General features: G+C 35.5%; 3 protein-coding genes across 4 annotated transcripts; all 3 read left to right on the top strand.

Annotated features, from left to right (window-relative positions):
* The first annotated feature begins 1,437 nt into the window (after positions 1 to 1,437).
* On the top strand, positions 1,438 to 11,713 carry LOC140871602 (type II inositol polyphosphate 5-phosphatase 15). Its single transcript, XM_073274183.1, has 11 exons — positions 1,438 to 2,270; positions 3,986 to 4,241; positions 4,669 to 5,461; positions 6,254 to 6,378; positions 6,525 to 6,609; positions 7,897 to 8,062; positions 8,164 to 8,204; positions 8,336 to 8,603; positions 8,817 to 8,940; positions 9,537 to 9,897; positions 10,574 to 11,713. Exons 1-11 carry the CDS (start codon positions 1,472 to 1,474, stop codon positions 10,928 to 10,930), a joined length of 3,375 nt encoding a protein of 1,124 aa, XP_073130284.1. The 5' UTR covers positions 1,438 to 1,471; the 3' UTR covers positions 10,931 to 11,713.
* A 666-nt stretch (positions 11,714 to 12,379) lies between these two features.
* Positions 12,380 to 15,347, top strand: LOC140871603 (2-alkenal reductase (NADP(+)-dependent)). The gene is made up of 5 exons (XM_073274184.1): positions 12,380 to 12,828; positions 13,484 to 13,661; positions 14,157 to 14,323; positions 14,425 to 14,507; positions 14,658 to 15,347. Exons 1-5 carry the CDS (start codon positions 12,589 to 12,591, stop codon positions 15,034 to 15,036), a joined length of 1,047 nt encoding a protein of 348 aa, XP_073130285.1. The 5' UTR covers positions 12,380 to 12,588; the 3' UTR covers positions 15,037 to 15,347.
* Positions 15,348 to 15,635: 288 nt separating this feature from the next.
* LOC140871535 (uncharacterized) lies at positions 15,636 to 20,692 on the top strand. Of its 2 annotated transcripts, XM_073274077.1 has the most exons (8): positions 15,697 to 15,737; positions 15,819 to 15,865; positions 16,324 to 16,682; positions 16,772 to 16,922; positions 17,004 to 17,264; positions 18,277 to 18,358; positions 18,868 to 19,064; positions 20,120 to 20,692. In XM_073274077.1, the coding sequence occupies exons 3-8, from the start codon at positions 16,483 to 16,485 to the stop codon at positions 20,408 to 20,410; spliced, it is 1,182 nt and encodes a 393-aa protein (XP_073130178.1). In that variant the 5' UTR covers positions 15,697 to 15,737; positions 15,819 to 15,865; positions 16,324 to 16,482; the 3' UTR covers positions 20,411 to 20,692. The 2 variants fall into 2 exon arrangements, with proteins under 2 accessions (XP_073130177.1, XP_073130178.1); XM_073274076.1 differs by lacking the exon at positions 15,819 to 15,865 and having other exon boundaries at positions 15,636 to 15,737.
* Positions 20,693 to 22,874: the final 2,182 nt, after the last annotated feature.

Below are 22,874 nucleotides of genomic sequence, written 5' to 3'. Positions count from 1 at the left end.
TTGTGATAAAATATTTTTTAATATTTTAACTATGTAAAAATTTATTGAATATATATTTTAATAAAAATATTACGTAAGTTCTACTAAAATTAATTTTAATTTTCAAATCATATTTATAAGAAAAACTTATCGAAACACCAATTAAACTTCGCTATAACGTGACACATATTTTTTAATCAACGAATAAAAAATTAAATTACGTTGGTCTGAGGGTTTACCTAGTGTGCACCAAAAGGTAGCGGTTGCGGGTTTTCACGTCATAAAAAAATAAAAAAACAAATAAAAAATTGAAAATTTATTTAAACACAATAATTTTATAAGAGAACATGACTAATAAAAAATTGAAATTTGTTCTCAGTTTTTATTACTGACAAAAATGATGAAGCTGGTTTTGAAACTAAAATAATATTAATGTTTTAATTAATTTGTATCATCAAAAGACTATTATACCCTTTTTTCATCATAATTTGGTCAAAATCAGGTGGACATGTATCAATTAAGCCATTAACAAAGTTCGTGTACCAATTTGACATTTAACCAATAGTTCATGTATCAAATTAATTTTTACTCATATATAATTTATCAAATGAGTTCTAGAAATAACATGAAAATTAATTAACATAAAAAAATTATGTATATACACGCATCACGTACAAGAGACGATCAATCAAGTAAATCGCATTGGACAAACCATGGAGGATGTACATTATAAAACTATTATTTTGCTTACTCTGAATCAATATTTTAAAAAAATGATGCGGTAGACGGTCGGTCACTCACTATCTAGTGCATAGATTCTTAGGCGTCTGCCTAAATATTTCTTTTAATTTTTAGTCAAAATATATAATTTTTTTTGTTCATTTTAATATTTATCCAATAATTTTTATTTATCGAATTCAAACTCTAAATTATTATTTATGGACACATATTTTAAATAGTATTTATTGAAAATTTAAAATTGAAAAAAATATCATATATCAATCTAGGGACTAGGTCGTCCGACTAGACAAATTTTTGAACCGTTTAAACGATAATTAGACGATCGTTTAATATAATAACACTCGAATACATCAATTGTCTAAAAATTGAAGTGATTTACCGTCTTGCGCTTTAACCGATTCTAAGGTAGTGTTTGAGAGAGTTTAGAAAGTACTCCTAATTTTTTTTTCAATTTTTTTTAAATTTTATGAAGGAAAAATTTTAAATTGTTTCTTAAAAGCTCTACCAAACATTACTTAAACGTGGTTTTTCAAGATAACAGTCATGAGACATGACATGGTGGCTGACATCAGATGAATGGATACTTTGGCGTTGCTAGATCACGGATAGCTCCTTTTCCAATTTGGCCGGTCTCTGAGCTCGACAACGACGTCGTATTTACATAAACAACCCCAACCCTCTATTTTTTTTTTCTCAAAAATAAAAAATAAAATTTTTCCCAAAATCCACGCAACCCCTAAATTTCCGTTCCATGGATGATCAGAACCACCACCCAAAAACGACCAATTTTCACTTCTACTCCGACAAATTCCCTTTCTGCTCCGATTCCGACGATGATTCAGCCGACGGCGTTGATTTCCGAGCGAATTTGAGCTTCAATGACGCATCCTCAAATTATCAGAAAACGCCCAGAATTTTCGATCGTTTCTACAATTCCTCCTCATCAGATGACGAAGGGGATGTCAGCAGCTCTTCTAATTATCAGCGGAGGCTCGATTACATGCTGCAGTTCCTCGACCGGAAGCTTTCTACTTCATCCTCTTCTGACCAGCCGTTGCCTGAATTTGTCGCTGCGGGAGGTGGTACTGGGATTTTTAAACTACCTGCACGAGCACCGATTCACCCGAACCGACCTCCGAGTCTCGAGATAAGGCCGCATCCCTTGAGAGAAACGCAAGTTGGGAGGTTCTTGAGGAACATTTTATGCGTTAACGACGATGATAACGGGCCGCAGTTGTGGGCAGGGACGGAGTGTGGAGTGAGGGTTTGGGATTTGAATGTTGATGATATGTACGGCGGTCTGGCTGAGGATGGGGAATTGGAGGAGGAGGGGACGGTGAGGTATTGGGAGTCGGCACTGGTGGAGTCCGCCACGATGTGCATGGTGGGTGACGGAGGGAGTAGAGCGTTGTGGACTGGGCACAAGGATGGGAGGATTAGGTGTTGGAAGATGATGGATTTTTTCGGCAGTTATAGGAATGGTTTTCAGGAAGTGCTTGCGTGGCAAGCGCATCCCGGGCCAGTGCTATCCATTGTTGTGAGTTCTTACGGTAATCTTTGCTCTGTCCTGAATTTGGTTTCTGTTGTTTTTGGATTTGGTTTCTGATGTTAGATTCTTCAGATAAGCAGCAGTTGTGGTGTTTAAGTAAGTGCAATTTGAGTGTTCTCTTGGTTAATTTAGGTCCGTTTTATCGTTTGTGTTACCTTTATTGGTTTACTTTGGGGAAGTTGGTATCTCCATCTACCAAATCGATGCCAGTAAAATTTGTTTGGAGGGAATACCAACGTGGCGGTGTTTGATATGCTTGGGCATAAATAAAATAATTGGAGAATCAATCGATATCAACATATGTTGGAAGATGGAAATTGGGTGAGATTATTTGTGTTCCACTCATAGAGGCCTGTGTTAAAGCGAATAATATTTCTGCTGTTAAACTTTACTTCTGTCTTTAGTCTTTCATGTAAGCACGTGAACCAAATTATTCTGATTTAGTGGAATTATCCTTTGTAGAAATACTTGTTCCGTGTTTTACCTGGCTGTAGGACTAGCGTTAACCAGAGAGAAGCAAGTTAAATTAGCCTTTGTTTGCAATAAAAAAGTGAGAAGGTGGGAGTATGTTTCACGATGGATATTAAAATGATGAAATAACAATCTTGTAAAATGAAAAATGATTGAATTTAACCAAATGTAAGTGTTTTTGGGTCAAAAGTATTTCTGGAAATGACTAATGTAAGTGAAAGTTTGTTTTCTGAGCATGAGATTTCTTTTTGTTTTCGTTATTAAATGTACGCTACTTTGAGGTACTTGTTAAGCAGTGCGCAACCATGACTTAAAATTTTCTATTCAATTATGTCTGCACATGACTAACACTGATGAATGGTTGGGTTGAATATCTCTTCAATGTGTGGTATTAGTAATGAAAACTGTTTCTACAATCTACACTGATAAGCAAGATGTTCATGTCAATAAGGTGTATGATAGAATTATTGTTTGTTGTTTATTCGCTCATCTGTGGCAGTAAAAAGAATTTGAGAATAAAGCTCAGAGCCCTGAACTCTTACATGAGCAAGATTCCCTGCACTGTCAACCACAATGATCCTCAGGCTCAAGCTTGATATGTTACATAGACATCCCATTGCTTACCACAACTCCTGCATTTTATGCTTAAAATTTACCCTCTTAAGGACCATAAGGCAAAGGCAGTTATGATTTTTATTGATTAGGGATGCCCAGTAGGCTGTCCCCTGTATGTAATTTTATGCAAGCTCCAGTACCAACGTTGACGATTTGAAAAATGAATCTATCTCGCTGAGCTTCTTGTATATGATTTCTATCTACTTTAGTTCATCTCTTCTTGACTTCTTTGAGCCTCAGACGAATTTCAAATTATTGAGTTAGACTCAGCCTTTATGTCAACAAAAAAAATTGAATTTTTAGAGATTGTCGATTGGTAATTCCAATGCTCGCGATGATATGTTGCTGCTTCGTTGTTCATGTGATTACTGATATAGGTAAAATTTGTACGTGTTTACGTGTATCTCTTTGTTTTTCTCTTCTTCATGAGTCCACATTGTTCAATATGTTACCAGACATTTTTTAAAGATTTTACACGAGCAATTTCGTCTTGAAGCTGTTTTTCTCCACTCATTTTAGTATTTTGCTCTTGATTTTGAAGAACTTGTGTGTTTAACTGTGATAGACATTTCCCTGTCGTCGTAGAGATTTGCTTTTTTACTTTTTCTTCAATTTTTTCATTTGAAACAGGAGATATATGGTCAGGATCTGAGGGTGGTGCTATCAAGATCTGGCCTTGGGAAGCTGTTGAGAAGTCCCTTTCTCTAACAATTGGAGAAAGGAACATGGCCGCTTTATTGATAGAAAGATCTTACATTGACCCGAGAAGCGAGGCTACTCTGAATGGTGCCAACAGTAATATTTTTACTTCAGATGTCAAGTATATGTTATCTGATCATTCTGGAGCCAAGGTGTGGAGTGCAGGTTTTCAGTCATTTGCATTGTGGTAAATCGTCAGTAATTTGATCCTTTATATGGTATCTGGTTTTATTGTTATGCATATAATTGAGAACCTTATTGGCTTATTTTATCAAAGAGTCACGAATTTCTGCGCTTATCTTTAATTTTTCATTGCTTATTGGTAGGATTTCCGCCGAAGGGTACTTTTTCTTTACTTATTGAAAATTTAAAACCATTTCTTTTATAACTCTAGTCTTCAAATGTGTGATGACAGTTGGTTGGCATCTGATAATATTCTGATGGGCTCAATGTTTTAATCTGGTTCTAGGGTTTTAAGGAGTAAAGGACACCTTCAAAAAGAGAAAAAAGAAAGAATTAAGGCTAACAAATAGCACTTCACTGGTTTCTTTTTTTTGTTCTTGTTGATTTTAGTATTCTCCTTTTGAAGGTTTTGATTAGTCTCCACTATACAGGGATGCTTGTACCAGGGAACTGCTTAAAGTTTTTAACATTGATGGTCAGATCGAGAACACGCCACTTGATCCTTTCATGGAGGATGAGATGAGGACAAAGTCCCCATCTGGTTCAAAGGAAAAGGCACAAAATACTTTTAATTTTTTCCAGCGTTCTCGTAATGCTATACTGGGAGCAGCAGATGCTGTTCGTCGAGCTGCAGTTAAAGGATCTTTTGGAGAGGATAGTAAGCGGACTGAAGCATTGGTCTCAACTGTTGATGGAATGATTTGGACTGGATGTGCAAATGGGTTACTTGTGCAATGGGATGGGAATGGCAATCGTCTGCGTGATTTTCAGCATCATTCTTTTGCAGTTCAATGCTTCTGTACAATAGGTGAACGGATATGGGTAGGTTATATTAGTGGTGCGGTGCAGGTTTTGGATCTCAATGGTGACTTGCTCGGAGAATGGGTAGCTCACAGTAGCCCGGTGATAGATTTGGCTATCGGAGGTGGTTACGTTTTTACCTTGGCTAATCACGGTGGTATTCGTGGGTGGAACATTACATCTCCTGGACCACTTGATAATATATTCCGCACGGAGTTGGCTGGGAAGGAATTTTTGTACACAAAGCTAGAGAATCTGAAAATATTGGCTGGAACATGGAATGTTGCACAAGGGCGGGCAACTCCAGACTCCCTTATATCATGGCTTGGCTCTGCTGCGACAGACATAGATATTATTGTTGTTGGGTTGCAGGAGGTGGAAATGGGTGCTGGTTTCCTAGCCATGTCTGCCGCCAAAGAAACCGTATATAACATTTTCTTTCATCTTTATTTTGTTCAATTTCTCTAATCTACAGCGTTTGATAAATGCAATAGCTGGAAGATTTATTAGGTAAAGATTGTTGATATACAATTTGTTTGAGAATCTGATACCAAAAATATTTGAAGCTGAATACAGTTGTTTCTGAAGCAGGTGAAATGGGTTTGCTGTACCTGCTAGAGAATGTTTGTCAAACAGTCAAATATTCCGCGGATGCAATTAGTTCTCATATGTTACATTAAAGATTTGTGGATAGACCAGGAAATAATGATAAAATCAAGAGATACTTGTCCAAACAACTTAATTAGTTGACCCTTTTGACTTGTAAAGGTTTTTCTCGTGCTACAATTACGCCTTGTAGTTCCAGTATGTGTTAAATATATTTATATATTTATCGTCGTCCAATTGGAACCATTCAAATTTTTAGCACAACTTGCTCGCATTGCAGTGATTGAGTTAAGCCTTGATATGTGTAATCAATGTGGTTGGATCCAATGCTTCTCTATTAGATAGATATTACTTACTGCACTTCTTTTCCTTTCTTTGAATGCTTGCTTATGTCAGAAATTCAAAACAGAGGATTTTTCCTTATTGAAGTTGGTGGAGGAATAATCCATGCTTCATTATTTCCATTTAATCCTTTTTACAAATATAAGATTAAACTAGCATTTATTAGTTTGTCACTATCTATTGGTTCATTCTTATTTCTTTTCCAAATCATCAGTTCAGTTCAGTTCTATCAGACTAATTACGCGCATGAACTTGCAACCCGTGCAGATGGGTCTGGAGGGTAGTTCTGTGGGACAATGGTGGCTAGATATGATTGGGAAAACATTGGATGAAGGATCTACCTTTTCAAGGGTTGGCTCTAGGCAGTTGGCAGGTTTGCTCATTTCTGTGTGGTGAGTATTAAGGTAGTACTTTTGTGACTGTTATTTGATGCACACGGTTCTCTTCTGCTGTTAAACTCTATGATTGGTTTTACTTTGGGGTGAGGGTGATTCAGAAACACTTTCTAATGTATGTCATCATCTGAAATATGTTGTAGGGTTAGAAACAATATTCGAGGCCACGTTGGGGATGTTGATGTTGCAGCAGTTCCTTGTGGACTGGGACGAGCTATTGGAAATAAGGTATTGTTTGTTTGCTACTTTGCTTGTCTGCCAGAAAATGTGAACATGCGTTTTATTTTATTTTCTCATTGTTTTCTGTTTTGATAGATTAAATGGCAATATAACTTTACTAGAAGGGAATGCACTTTGCTTTGTTTGATTAAACTACTTTAGTGAGGGTGAAAAAAGAATGCAGATATAATGGGTCCCCACTGGCAATGACTCAAGGGCTGATACACTCAACTCTCTTTGCTTTGGATAGAGTAAAATCAAATGGATGAGAGCTACTGAGTAGTATGGAAGTCAAAGCATGCCCACTTCTTCCAAATTTGAATCTATTTTTCCCCTTTATGGAACATTCTAAAAGCATTCCCTTTCCACAACAAATATTCCATAACACCTAAACTACTTAAAGTGATGATATGGCATCTCCAGCTCACAACCATCGAATTTAGAAGTAAAAGGTCAATATATACACGACTTTATGTTCTTCAACTTCTCACATAAAACTCCATGCCTTTTAAAAACTGGTTGAGTGCGAAGGGATGAATCGCGTGGTGTATGTTTTAACCAATTATTCTATCTTAGTTATATCTATTTTATTCATAACCTTTCTTTGAGTGTGCAACTTTGACGTTGTAATGGATGTCTCTGACAATCACAGTGCTCATTGCCTCACTCACATGACCGTAGGAAACTGTGTGAAACAAACTGAATCATGCAATGACTAGATTTTCTCCCAAATATTTTGGATGATGGAATTGAATGAACACAATCTGTTTCGGAGGAATCTTGTGATTGAGAACTATATGAAAAAATCTTAACGCGTACAGACACATATGGTTTGCAGACTAGACTCACACTTATGATACAGAGCATTAGCAGACAGAAGCCCAATTAAAATTTGGAAAGGGAAATAAACTTGAGAGATGATGGACATAGAACTCAAAGATGATGATGTTTAGGTAATAGTTGGCAAATTACCCTTGGGAGATCGATTGACGGGTAACATTTTACCTGATGAAACAGTATGTTATAAAAAAAAATTCAGTCATATTATTGTATTTAATGTGGTGAAGTATGATTGTATCACTTTGATTTTGAACAAGTATCAACAGATGCGTCTATTTACTCACCACAAAGTCGTTATTTTTTTAGAATCGTAAACTCAAAATTGAAGGTGTACCATTTTGGTTCAGGCTTTTGAATGGGTCTAGACTTGGTATTACTTTGTATATTCCTCTCTTATCGTTGTGGTTAAAATTTTCCCATCTTTGTTGTTAAACTAATTTAAGGCTCTCTCATCAGGGAGCTGTCGGTCTGAGGATGAGAGTGTACGGTCGAGTCATGTGCTTTGTGAATTGTCATTTCGCTGCACATTTAGAAGCTGTCAATCGCCGAAATGCTGATTTTGATCATGTATATCGAACAATGGTTTTTAGCCGGCCATCTAACCTTTTAAATGCTGCATCTGGTATGGTCCTGTATTTATTCTTATCTTGTTTCTTGCCTTCTTGTTCTTATTTTTTGCACATGTCAATTGTTTGCTTTTGCCATTTATCCTTTCTGTTGCAGCTGGTGTTTCATCTGCTATTCAAATCCTTCGCGTGACGAATGTATGTATATACCCTGGTTAATACTGCTGTCATTTTTTTTTTTACTGTTCTGGATTTCATTGTGGCATTATTTAAGAAAGTTTCCTTATGTTTCAAATGATAAGAAACTTTAATCCCTTGTGGTTGTGCAGGGTATGGGTATTAACCCTGTGGAAGGGATGCCTGAGCTTTCTGAGGCTGACATGGTTGTATTTCTTGGAGATTTTAACTATCGTCTTGGTGGCATATCTTATGATGAAGCAAGAGATTTTGTTTCTCAAAGATGCTTTGACTGGCTCAAAGAAAGAGATCAGTTGAGAGTAGAAATGGAAGCAGGAAATGTCTTTCAAGGAATGAGGGAAGGTTATATTGGATTTCCTCCATCTTATAAATTTGAAAAGCACCAACCTGGTTTGGCAGGTATCGGGATGAAATATTTGTTGTTCCTTATTACACAATCTCATGATGGAGGTTATAATTCCTTGGATATATGTATTTGAACTTAAACTGGAATCCAAAATTTTCGTATTTCTGTATCTATAGATGGCCTTGATATGATAGAATTATATTTATTATTATGTTCAAAACTATTTTTGTGAGAGATCTAGTCATGGTTTGTTTGTGCTTTTTAAGGATATGATTCTGGGGAGAAGAAACGAATACCTGCCTGGTGTGACAGAATTCTGTATCGTGATAACCGTTCAACTTTGGCATCTACCTGCAGCTTAGACTGCCCTGTTGTCTCCTCTACAGTACAGTAAGTTTCCTAGGAAAGAAAATGCTACCTATATATCTTTATTGCGCTAGAACATTTATGGCTAGCTATGAAGTTCGTTGCAAGGTTGGAATTCTATGCATTTATTTTGCCTGCATGAACTGTCATATTTGTGCATGATGTTGCTGCACTTGGTCTCCTAATTAGTCAATTGATTATCATTCCAGTGCTATTTCTGTCATTAACTAATCTCCTGCTTGCCAGCTTGATTTGATTTTTTCATTTACTACTGCTCTTTTCGGTGTCAACACATATTAGTTGAATAAGTTTCTCAAATGACGATGAATTCGTTAAATTTTGTACATACTTGGGCAAAGTAAATTGATGCCCGCCCCCACCCCCCGGCCCCTGGGTAAGTTCCTTTTGAATGGACAATTTTCTTGCCCGTTTTGTTCCTAATAAAGGCATGGTTGCTTCTGAAGTTCTCTCTTGTTCTGAAATATTTGATTTCTGATGATTACCTTGTTTTTCTCCTTTCTTACCTTCATCTTTTACTCGTGAATGTATTCTCAGATATTCAGCATCTTTTAGACTTCCTTTCTCCTTTTTTTCCCCCTAAGGCTAGACATCTTGCACAGGTATGAAGCTTGCATGGATGTGACTGATAGTGATCATAAGCCTGTCCGTTGCATTCTAAATGTGGAGATTGCCCGAGTTGACGAATTGGTTAGAAGACAAGTGTTTGGAGAAATCATCAGATCAAATGAGAAAATTAAACGTGTTCTTGAAGGGCTGTGCAAAGTTCCAGAAGCAATTGTCAGTACTAACAACATAATACTTCAGAATCAAGATCCATCTATATTGCGGATCACAAATAAATCAAAGAAGAACACAGCTCTATTTGAAATGTGTTGTGAAGGTCTGGCTACCATTAAGGAGGATGGGCATGCGTCCAATCATTGTCCAAGAGGTGGTTTTGGATTCCCACAGTGGTTACAGGTAAGTTTATTATTTTTATCTTTTTATGACATCAGCTGGTTACTAATAATTTTGTGCTTATTATTTTGGTGTCCGTGCTCTGTTATGACATCAGTTGGTTACTCGTAGTTTTTTATTTATTATTTTGGGTGATTTCGCTATAATACTTCAACATGAATAAAAGACGTGCTGCGCCCCTTTCAGTTATGCCATTTACACCTTTTATAGAATTGAGTTGGTTAGAGTGCGATCATCTCTAGTATGCTTGTAATTGCAAAAATTTTCTACTTGTAGCCAAGAATGGAACTCCTTTTTTTTTTTTTTTAGTTTTATAAACTCTCTCTTGTTTTATTCATGTTTATTTCATTTTGTCCTTCAAAACATTTAAGATCAATATTGGACCATTGGTTATGACGAAGCCCATGATAAGTGTATAAATTAATATAATAGATGTGTTTCCTCTTTATCTAGTACTTAATTAGTTTGCTTAATGTTGCCGTGAAACATCCTCTCACATTGTAAAAGCATGGTGCATGCTACATTCAGTGGAAGTTCCTCAAATTTTTTAGTGCAAAACACTTCAATTGTGTCCAGTTTATGTCAGACACCTTTTTAACTTCTGCTTATCGAGTTACCACATAACTTTCTGTACACTTTATTTTGGGAAATATAATGTAATGGTTCCAAACTGTAACAGGTCCATCCAGCAGCAGGAATCATTGAACCAGATCATTTTACTGAAATATCTATCCGACATGAAGAATATCAAACATTGGAAGAGTTTGTGGATGGTGTTCCAAGAAACTGTTGGTGTGAAGATGCCAAGGACAAGGAAGTTATGTTACTGGTTAAAGTGCGGGGAAGCTGCACTACAGAGACGAAATGTCACCGAATACGTCTGCGCTACAGCATTACTGGAAAAATTACACATAAGAATCCGAACTCCAACAACTCTAGTCCCTTCCAATCGAATATTCTTCACCGCTCTGATTTTCAAAAACTAAGTGGTTCCTGTGATGTAGCTGACCATCTTCGAAATCTGCATAGTCCTTGATGCTGGTGTATGAATCTCCCAAAACAGATGTGCGTTTACCCATCAACCCGAGTATCTATATATATGTAGATTACAAATTTATCAGTGGAACCTGAATATGCCCCTGAAACTTGAATATAATTACATGATTGTGCTGTAGCTGCCTTGAGTCTCAGAAGCACCAACTTTTTAATCTCCTATTGGGTCCTGACCTGAGATTTCGGTCATTCGATGCACTGGAATTGGTCTGTGCAGCTAGCTGTGCAAGAATGGCAAGGTAGCCTTCATTCTGAAATATCTTTTTACCGAGCAGAGTTTTTTTTCCTAATACAGATATTAACATTTTGCATGGGTCTGACTTTGGTGTTCTCCCGGTTTCTTGTATGTCTGGAGTCATTTTTGGGGAATAGACGTTGTACAGTTTTTATAGATGCTTATATTATAATGATAAGTGATGTAAAGGGAAGAGAAGTGTTTTAGTTTTCTCCGCGCGTGTTCGGTTGGTGGCAATTTCCCCCAACACCAGTTCCTGTTGGATTTGTTTCCGGTTGAGGCTGTGTCGGAACATTTATCTGAAGTGAAGTATGATGGCAGTTGCAAAGTTGATTTTTCTGGTGATCGGATCGATCTCGGTGGAGTGCTTTTGTATCTGAATTATGTGATAATGTACCGTAGGCTCTATTTAATTTATTTGTTATGAAATTTGATTGAGTTGTTGATTCTTTGTGATTTATCATTTACTGTTGGAAGTTGTAATCGATTTAACCAATAAATTTTTTATTTGCAACTGTACGTTTCATTTCACCTCATGCCCCCCCCCCCCCCCCCCCCCCCCCCCCAAATTGTTTGTTGGTTCCGATCATCATTTGTTCTAGTTCCATTACATGGGTTTCACTTGTATTTTATGGTAAACATGTATGCCTTTCAAGGCATAAGAATTGAATATACTACACTGTCTACACAAAACGTACTTCTATCTGTGATCAAATATTTAGATCAATCTTACCATGAACAATCCCATTTCATGCCCAAAAAAAAATCTTCCTTGGAAAAAAAAAAGGTTTCTCTTCACAATTTGTTGATCTATTTAGTAATGTAGACGTTAACAGAACGAAGTGGTGCTCATAACATAATGCATGGAACATTTGAGAACCATAGTCATTTATCGATATAGTTGGGGTTTATTGTTTTTTTAATAGACCACGCCTCTATTATTAAATGGTCTTTTTTTTTATAATTATATTATTAAATAGTCTTCAATCTAGATTGTAAATTTCCATACAAACATAACTATCAAGTAGCTTGACCTTTTGAATTCGGGATATTCAAATGTTTATGTCTGCTCATTCCCACCGTCTCACCAAATTTCTAAATTTTGAATGGAAGTGCATCTTTCAATCAACATCATAAAGCACACAAAAATCCCTACAATGTATTGATTCGATACAATGGCATCCAACTACCTGAGTTTATAATCACTGTCAGCGTCTGAAAGCTCTTAATTTTCACACTGGACTTTTTCTGATGTTTAATTTATGCCTATCAACAAAATTATTTCCTGAAGTAACAAGTTAGGTAGCTCAATAAATTTAGTGAAGTCCCCCATCTCCCATATTCAAAATCAAGAAACTTGAAGCATAATTATCTGGCACAGTTGAAATCCAAGAGGGGTTTTGCTAATGGGAGAAGCCATAGGCGAAATTGTTCAAAACAAGCAAGTAATATTCAAGGGATACATAGAAGGGACTCCAAAAGAGAGAGATATGGAATTGAAGTTAGGGAGCACGATCAAGTTGGAAGCTCCAAAGGGGTCTTCTTTAATATTGCTCAAGAATCTTTACCTCTCCTGCGATCCGTATATGCGTGGCAGAATGCGCAACTTTCATGGCTCTTACATCCCCGCTTTTGTTCCTGGTTCTGTAAGAACACTTTTTGTTTCCTAGTTTTTATCAGTTGCTTTTATCTACAGTCTTTATTATAAGTTATGATAAATCTTTGAGTTTGTGTCGTTGCTTGGCTTTATCATTTGTGATTCTAATGTTATTTCTCACGAAACAGAAGATTGCATGTTTGCTTTTCGTTTATAATTAGTTCCTACAAGCCAAAAACATAATGAGTTAGCCCATTTGAATTTTTCATGAATTGATCATTGTAGACCTAAGATATCGAAGCTCATGAGATACATATGCGGTCAGATAATATAATTCTAAACCCCCGATACGTGTATGTTTGGTAGGGGTTGGGCTGGGTTGAAACGTCTCATGTTGTAAGCCTGAGAGAAACAGATTAGCCTCCCTTTAACCACTTGACTATTAATTTTGTAGCTAATGTGGATGTATATCAAGTTGTTGTTGCCATGCTTCTTACAGTACAGTACACGCGAAGTTTTAATACGTTCATTTGAGAAGCATTGCATGCTCCACCTTTCTTATTTTAAGGTCAAACTGATTTAAGTACAAATAGTTGTTTGTTGTTTCAAAGTAGTTTAATTGTTGATGTTTAACCTTTTTCTTGTGAAGTTGATATACTGATTGTTGAATTTTGCTCTTAACAAATGGTTCTTTTGGAAAAAAGGTCATTGAAGGATTAGGTGTGTCTAAAGTACTCGACTCTGATGATCCAAACTTCAAGCCAGGGGACATAGTCTCGGGTTTAACTGGTTGGGAAGAATACAGCTTAATTTACAAACACGAGCATCTGAGGAAGGTTGAATCAGATAATATGCCATTGTCATACTATACTGGCCTCCTCGGTATGCATTTTCGCTGCATTTGTTTTTTCATTCTGTTGTTGATATTAATCCAGTTTCTTTTGACTCTCTTGTTTCCTGTTCCCCACAAGAATGGACTTATGGTGTAGTGTAGTTTTAATTTTAAAATGTATATGCCCAATTTCCTGGATAAGACATTCTGGGGTAAAAGATGTAGGGACAACCCTATATTGTTTATGACATAATCGAGCCTTGCTTATAGTCTTTTTTTTGGAAACAAACTTGTTGAATTGTGTTAAAAGAAGTGTAGTTGAATGAGAATGTAACCCTTTGTTGAACTTAAAATGGTAAAATATTGGGAAGAGATGCTGTGACATAACAAACATTATACCATGATATGCAGGAAAGTTACTGATTCAAAATCACAATGAACTCTCTTCAAAGATATTTAATTATCTTAATAAAATCAAATCTTATTCCAACATATGCGTATTTTTTGTATTCCGATTTAAGTGCTTGATCAAGAACATCATGTAGGCATGCCGGGCTTTACCGCTTATGTTGGATTCTACGAAGTTTGTGCTCCTAAAAAGGGTGATCATGTTTTTGTATCTGCCGCATCCGGAGCTGTCGGGCAGCTTGTTGGCCAACTTGCTAAGTTACATGGATGTTACGTCGTCGGAAGTGCTGGGAGCGGACAGAAAGTCAGTATGTTTTGTTGAGTTTAGAAGGATCGTCACGTATTTATTGAGCATTGATTTGGTTATCTCATGCAAATTTTGTTGATTCTTGATCTTGTTTTAAGGTTGATCTGTTGAAGAATAAGCTGGGATTTGACGACGCTTTCAACTATAAAGAAGAACAAGATCTTGATGCAGCTCTGAAAAGGTTTGTTAAACTGTTGATAACACATATTTTCATTCCTTCTTGGGCAATCTCAAGATCATTTTGTTAAGATACAGAGTTGCTAAAGAAATTACACTTGTCATTTAGTTGCTCTCTTTGTACTCTCATACGCATTCTTTCCATATGATACAGATGCTTTCCTCAAGGCATCGACATATACTTTGAAAACGTCGGAGGAGCTATGCTTGAGGCCGTGCTCCTTAACATGAGGATTCACGGTAGAATCGCCGTCTGTGGAATGGTTTCTCAGCATAGCTTGTCTGATCCACAAGGGACTCGTAACTTGTTCAATCTCGTCATCAAACGAGTGAGAATGCAGGGATTTCTGCAGAGCGATTATCTCCATCTATATCCAAAGTTTCTTGAAGATATCTCCGGACTTTACAAGCAAGGGAAGATAACTTATTTGGAGGACATGGACCAAGGGTTGGAAAGTGGTCCTTCTGCATTTGTTGGACTGTTTTCTGGGAAAAACATAGGCAAGAAAGTAATCTGTGTGGCGCATGAATAAAGGCATATGTGGTTGAAGGGAAAAGTAAAACTAACAAAATCGAGTCTTATTGATATGTGGACGATATATTGGTGATATTTGGTACCACATGAACATTTTGACGAAATATGATTTAAATTAAAAAGATATCAATTTGGAGGGCGAATATCGAATTTTGGATATATGGAGGTTATAAATTTGGCTATTTTCCCCTAGTCGAGCAAATAAGGATAACGTATGTAACGTTTGTATTGTTTCGAATGCTTGTTTTCTTTTTAATATTTTAATGGCAATCTTGTACCTATGTATTATGATCAATAAAAGTTAAAAGAAATGGATAAAATTGAAAATGTTTGCTTTCTTATCAAGTATAATGTTGTGCACAGTAAATATTGATAAAAATGTTAAATTATTTTAGGGTAATAAAACATATTTTATCCATCTAATTATTAATTTGAATTTTGTTTTATTATGTTTTGTCTTAAAAATATAAGAGTAGAATGAAGCCCCTATTGCAAATTTCCCAAATCCAGTGGACCAAAATGTAATTTATCATTAAATCTGCGCCACTTATTTGTTGTTATTATTTTATTTTATAATAATTTGTTTATGTTTCTTTGTTTCAACACAAAAATTAGCGACATTGGCAAACTGAAGAAGCAGGACCACATTGAAGTTTTCCTCGTCACTCAAAATTCGTTAGGATTTCTCCCCTGAAAATCGTACGATCTGTTTATTTATTTCGTTTTTCGAATTATAATTCCATTTTTTTTTTGTAACCAACGATCGAGACTTGGTGGCAGAGGATGTGCGCGCGGCGATTTTTTCGAAGAAATTCGAGCTGAATGATGTATTCTAATTGCTATGCTATCCTCTTACTCTATTTGAATTATGTACAGTGATTTATAGAGGCTCTTTCTCAGGTTCAATCCGCGGAGTAATTCGTTAACTATATGCTTTCACAAGTATTTGGCTCTTGTGGCGAATTTTTTGCTATGTTTTTGTAGGTATCGGGATTCGTTACAGTATAGATGGGAATGTATTTTTAACCTACTGTGTGTGGTTTGTGTGTTGATTGATACGTCTTGTTGCTGGGGCTGTTTGGTCTTGTTTTTGAGTTGGTCTTAGTGTCTTACTTATTATTATTATTATTTTTAAAATAGAAATCGTTTCGTTAAGCTTCTTGCGATTTATTGGTTTTTTCATGGAAGGTTCTTGGCGTGTGTTTGCGGTTTTGTGATGGAGTTTTTTTTTATTGTAATGCTTTAGGCATATTTTTATTGTTTGTTTTTCTTGTGCAAGTACCAGGGATGAGACTAGCCTATGAGCGAAAACGGAATGAGTAGGATAACTCTATGCTGAAAGAAGAGTGTTTAGCTGGAAATCGGGAGCTGATTTCTGGGTTGTATGAGATTGAATGGATTGAATTTTGGAGGATTGGGCTAGAGAAAACCAGGAAAGAGCATCATGTTGGAACACGAATTCTGGAGGGAAAACAAAAAAATGAATGAAGTCGAATTTAGAGATGGATGGGTATTGACTTGGACCCTTGCTGTCATACTTCTCATATTTATTTGCACTTTGCTTCGATCTGGCTTCCGCAGTTTGTTTTTCAGAGGAAGAGGACCAATGGAACCTCAGCCCAGTCGCCCACTTGCACCCATCCGGTATGTGTGTAATCTGTCTCTCCCTTTCGCAGAACAGAAAACAAATCTTTTGAAGTTGCCTGTAAGCTGTAATTTATATTTTCTTGCAGAAATCTCGCGATTATCTCAGATTTGGATCTGAAGAATCTCATTGACAATCTGGATGATAATTCCCTTTCACATGATAATGTCAACTGGGAAAATGTTTGTGACAAAAGAAACAATCATATTTCCTACCAGGCCAAATTCTCAAAACCCAAGGTTTTTGCTTTGCTCTATCGGATCTTTATGCTTTTGCTGAAATTCTATGTTCCTTGACCTCTACTTGCATATGAATTACAGGAGGGGCCTTTGAAATATCTAAGTATCACTACATTTGAAAATTGCTCTGTTGAGTTGCTGGTGAATTTTTACATGGACAACTGTTATAGGATGTTATGGGACAAGACAGTTGTTCGACATGAGTCGTTGCAGGTGGACCAGGGCAGTGGTACTGAAATTGGACGCACCATTAAAAAGTTCCCATTCTTGACACCCAGAGAGTATGTATTGGCTTGGAGGCTCTGGCAAGGAAAGGATGGATCCTTCTACTGCTTTAGTAAGGTTTGAGAGCTTATAAAGTCTCTTTAATGAGTTTATATGTTTTACCCACATTCTACTTTCTAATTTCTTATTGCCACATACCTGTTCTGCCTAGATTTGAAAGACTGAGGACTTGATAATAGGTATCATCAGTTAGTTTGTAGATGATTTGATGCTGACTGTCCTTGTGTGTTTTTCAGAGTGGAGCTTTAGTTCCATGTTTGATTTAGAAATGCTACATTCTCATCTTCTCCATAGTTATGCTATCATGTTAATTGGCATTTGTTCTGAAACTTTTACATCAAAATTTCTTCACAGCTGTGTGAAATCATTACCTGTGCTTACCTATAGGTTGCACTTTACTGGCCATTGAAAATTCCTTCTAAATATCAAAAATTTTTAAACAAGAACAAACCTTCCCAAATTCCATAAAAAATTCAAAAACTCCATCTTCTATATTCATTATGGGGTGCTCTTGATTTAATTTACAAGTACTTGACTGGATCAGATATCCATGGGTGTTAGAATTTGATATTTGTATCTAATCCGGTAGCATTAAATACATATCTGGCAAAATTATGATAAGCTGTTAGTTGATACCCAATTAGTAGGATTTTGTGGATTGGATGCATAGGATTCTTGGGTTTCTTTCACATATTGAGCACAATAAAGGATCTCCTAGACAAGTTAAAGTTAATGATAAACTTCTTTTTTCTTCGAATTGCTCGTGTAGAAGAATGAATTTTGTTTGTTCTCTCATCCATACTTCTAAGGCCTCAAATTTTGGAAGCATAGTAAATCGAATGGAAGAGGTGAGTCATGCTGAAGCAAAATGGTAAAGACAATGCAACCAGTAGATTGACTGTGTAATGTCTAGAACTTTGTGGTGAAACAGTTTACCACTGTTGGATATTAATGATGAAGCATAATTCATTTTTCAGTATAATTTAGTTCCCTATTCTCTATACCTCCACTTTGTTCACATTCGTCTCCTAGCTTTTATCTAATCTGATCATGTATGTGACCATTTAAGGAATGTGAACATCCTTCGGCACCGAGACAGAAAGGATATGTAAGAGTTTCAGTTTTCAGATCAGGCTGGAGAATCAGGAAAGGTAGGTTACTGGACACCTTCTCCCCAAATAAATTGGCTCGACCTACTGATTATTTTAAGAAACAAGTGTAGTATTTAACTGTACCTCACATGGCATGCAATCACCCCATTCATCTCTCCATTTTCACCTTTACTCTTTTTAGTAATTATATCCTTCCTATTTAACTGAGATGGGACCTGTTTAATAGCTTTCTATCACCTGAGCATGTTAAATCTTTCCGTCTAGATTTGTTGGAAAATGGTGCTTTGCACTATAGAAGATGCGGTTCTCTTGCTTGCTGGAGAGCAAACTTTACATGCCGTGAATGAATTGGTCATACATGAAATCTCTAATCCAATTTTTATATTATATTTTTAGTTGTGGACTGAAAATGTTGATTAAAGTCAACTAACGTACTCATCCTGTGAAGATGTTTGTTTAATTACTTACTACTTATGTCACATGGGAGGAATTAAATAAGTAAATGCTTCCCCTGTAAAACTTTTATCTAATTTGTCTTGCTTTTGTAGTTCCTGGTAGAAATGCATGTGAGATCAGAATGTTGCACCAAGAAGATGCTGGTCTGAATGTGGAAATGGCAAAACTGGCCTTTGCAAAGGGCATATGGAGTTATGTGTGCAAGATGGATGATGCACTTCGCAAATATTCTTCTGGGAAGCAACTTCAGCTAAAATCATCGGCTAGTGCCACCATGTTTGTTGAAAAGGTTAGTGCTGGCTTTTTTGTATTGCATTCATGGAGTTTCATACTCCCCAGGGATGTTCCTTCAGCTCTGCGTATGTTAAACTCGGGTATGTTTTAGTTACAAATTCTTCGAGAGAAAGTAGCAACAAATTTTATTGACATCGAATTATGCACCATTCGCCTAATTATATTCCGGGTCCTAGCCGTGATTCAAAGAATGAATGCTTATCATCAAATGTTCTCCGAAGAGTCTTGGAAGCCAAGAATTCAGTCCCTAATTGATATGATTATACCATGTTGTTTAGTTAGCCAGATTTTCTGTATCCGTTTGCTCAAACCAAGTTTGTTGTTGGTGAGCTCTCATCGGATATGCCATAGCATACTCTCAATATGTGATTTTGCAAAAACAATGGGACCAGTTTTGAAGCAAGTTAGTTTCACTGGATGGTCCGTTGGGTTTTTAGGGCACTCACAGGATCACGGGCTTCATGGCCAGCGGCAACATCGAGTAACAATAAAATATTCTATTAGACAACTACAATAATGAAAGCCTCGTAAACATAATAACAGTACCCGGTCCTGTCGTATCAAGTGCTTTTAAAACTGGTATGTAATATATTAAAATAATTCATAAGCAATAAAAGAAGATATACATTATGAACTTTTTCTCGTTTCCTTGTTGCGTGTCCTGAACTGTATTTCCTCATTTTTGCTATTCTTTGCGAAGAATAGCAAGAGCGAAATATTAACCGATGTATGTTGAAATAAGGATGTGTAGTTCGTTTTTCCTACGAGGACAAAGAACGAGTTTTAGCAGTTGGAATTCGAACACTTGAATTTAGTTCCACTTGAAGGGGGGCATTGTATTATCTTCCTTAGGCTTCACGTATATCATATTAATAGGATCATCTCACTTGGTTAATTTTGTTTGATATAGACCCATAAAGTTTTTGCATATTCTTGGCAAAAACCCAATGAGAATCTGTTGTTTGTTTACCGGATGTCCTGTTTTTCCCTTGCTACTTATCATTGCAGATTTACGTATTGTTCAATTTGTACTTTTCTCTTCTTACCTAGGTTCCACCTGAATTTGAAGTCTCAAACACTACAACCAGCTCGATAAATTCAGATAACTCAATGGCAAATGTCACACAACGCATAGGGACTCGCAAATCCAACAGGATGAAACTCACAAAAAGGCCTTCGAATAAATTGATATCAAATGGTTTAATTCTTCTAGGTGGAGCTATCTACCTGTCTAGGGGCCATTCAAGCTTAGGTACTAAGGTTGTTGTTGCCTATTTGTTGAGCAAGTTCACGAGACGCAATGTTTCATCTGATCAAGCAAACAAAGATGCAATGCAATGATGATCCTTAACCATATATATACACACTCACATAGATGATGCATGAGTACGTGATACGATGCAGACGCTGCAAATGTTGACGGGTTGCATCTGTTGTCTTCAGTTGCGGGTGAAGGCTGGAAAGGCGACGTGAGATTAGATTTGCAGTTCTCTGCATTTTACTTGTGGATTTCACTGTGATATGTCAAATAGATGATAGGATGTAGATTTGAAATGTTTGTATTTGTTTCGTTTTCCAACAGCAAGGAACAACTGAAATTATAAATGAATCGGATTTATTTCCTTCAATTTTATGTTTTAATATCATATTTTATATATTACAATGATTAAATTTGAATTCACTGAATTATATTGAATTCAGAATTTTGTTTCGTATTTATGTATATGGCAGAAGCGATACAAATGATACTGGAAGTGTCATGTACATGGTCAGTGTCGAACCTGAAATTTTTTAAATCTGAGACGAGCACAACAAATAATGCATTTTCGTATATTTTTTTCATCAATAAATATTATATTATAAATAACAATAATTTTAGAAATAAAAGATTGATAAAATATAAGATAAAAAACAATATATTATAAGCAAATACTAATGAAATCGAGACCATCCAAATAAAATATGAAATTCATGTTTCGAATCAGTACATAGTCATTTTAATATTGCTCGTCTCACACTTTTTGAAACAAAAAAATTGATTAAATTTGCATAATCAATTTTCTTAACAATTTCTTGTAACACAGTTCACTGGAAATTAAATGATAACGACTAACGAGCTTGAATGTCGTAGAATACTGGATAATTTTGTTTCATGACGGGAACACACGACAATTGAATATTTATGAATTATGAGCGAGGTTAAAAAATATACATAGACGACAGGACTTCAAGTTTTCGTCATGGGCCACTGTCCATAATCGTTGTTAATTGTATAAGCTCGCGAGTTACCTGTACCATGTCATACTAATATTTTTTAAAAAACAATATTGTGTTATCGAAATTTTGGAGCTCAAAGCGCTTCCTCAAATTTTTATACTACAGATATGCCCCATTCATGAGTCCATGACTAACTCTAATTGGTAGAAATAAAAAAAAAACAATATTGAGTTATCGAAATTTTGGAGCTCAAAACGCTTGTCTCAAATTTTTATACTACAGATCCGTCCTCTTCATGAGTCCATGATTAGCACTAATTGGTAATAAAATTTTCTTTTGAGTTATGATCCAAAAATATGTGGTGATTAATTTTGGGGGAAAATTAGCGTTTTAGTCCTGTATCTTGGCTTCTTTTTGGTTTTGGTACTGTATATTGGCTTGTTTTGGAAAAGATCCTGTAACTCTATTTTTTCTTTGGATTTAGTCCTATATGTTAATTGTTTTGGTCTTGGTCCTATAAGTTGGCTTATTTTTTTGGTTTTGGTCCTATACAAAGTCATGTTTTGAAAAAAAAAACACATTAATTTGGATTTTTTTTAATTTGGTTCTAATAGTTGACTTGTTTTTTTATTTTGGTCATTGAAAAGATACGATTTTGACCAAATTAAACCCGGTTAAGTTAGAATAAGCGTCTATATTTTTTATTTTAAAATAATAAATTAAATTTAGAATTTAAATATTGACTTTCCAACTTCACCGCTTAAATTTTTATAATAAATATTTTTTATGATTTTATATATTAATTAATTAAGTTTAAAATTTAGATGTTGACATTCTAATTATTTTTTAACATAATAATTATTTTCTAAAAGGTAAAATAACTTGGTTTTTTTTTTGTATTTTTCCTCAGTCGTCGAAACTGGAGGGAGCAGCAAGATTTTGTTTATTTGCAGTGTTATAAAAAGCACGCATAAGCGACGATTAAGCGTGATGAACGTGAAACATACCTAAAAAGCTTTTCTTTCGAGAAAAGCGGAACAAAACAGTCAACCATAGTTGGAACGATAAAACAATATTAGTGTGTTACTTTTTAAAATAACGAAAGTATGTTTTAAATAAATTTTTAGTTTTTTAGCTAATTTTGTTAATTTAGGTTGGAACTTATTTATGCCATATGATCATTAATAGGTGCTAAGTGGGCGACACTTAGTGCCAAATAAATAAAAAAATTGAAGTTACAGTCAGAACGATACAAATGAATGTTTGTTTGTTACTTTTTAAAAGAACAAAAGTATGTTACATTTAATACATTAAATTAACATATTTTAGATTTTATTAAATTATTTAGATTAAATAAAATTTAAGCGTAAAAAATATTTTTTTTATTAGTTAGTTGTAATTATCTCAAACCAATAAACAAATAAAATATGAAAGAATAAAAAATATTTTTTAATAAAAATAATTAGAGATCAAATTCTAAATTCCAAAACATGATAACTTACAGGACAAAAACCAAAAAACAAACCAACTTACAGGACGAAAACCAAAATAAGCCAACATATAGGACTAAATCCAAAAAAAAAATCGA

The sequence above is a fragment of the Henckelia pumila genome, unplaced genomic scaffold, assembly GCF_033568475.1.
Source record: "Henckelia pumila isolate YLH828 unplaced genomic scaffold, ASM3356847v2 CTG_461:::fragment_3, whole genome shotgun sequence".
Taxonomy (NCBI): domain Eukaryota; kingdom Viridiplantae; phylum Streptophyta; class Magnoliopsida; order Lamiales; family Gesneriaceae; genus Henckelia; species Henckelia pumila.
Note: the sequence above shows the minus strand (reverse complement) of the source record. Positions and strands in the feature narration are given on the sequence as shown.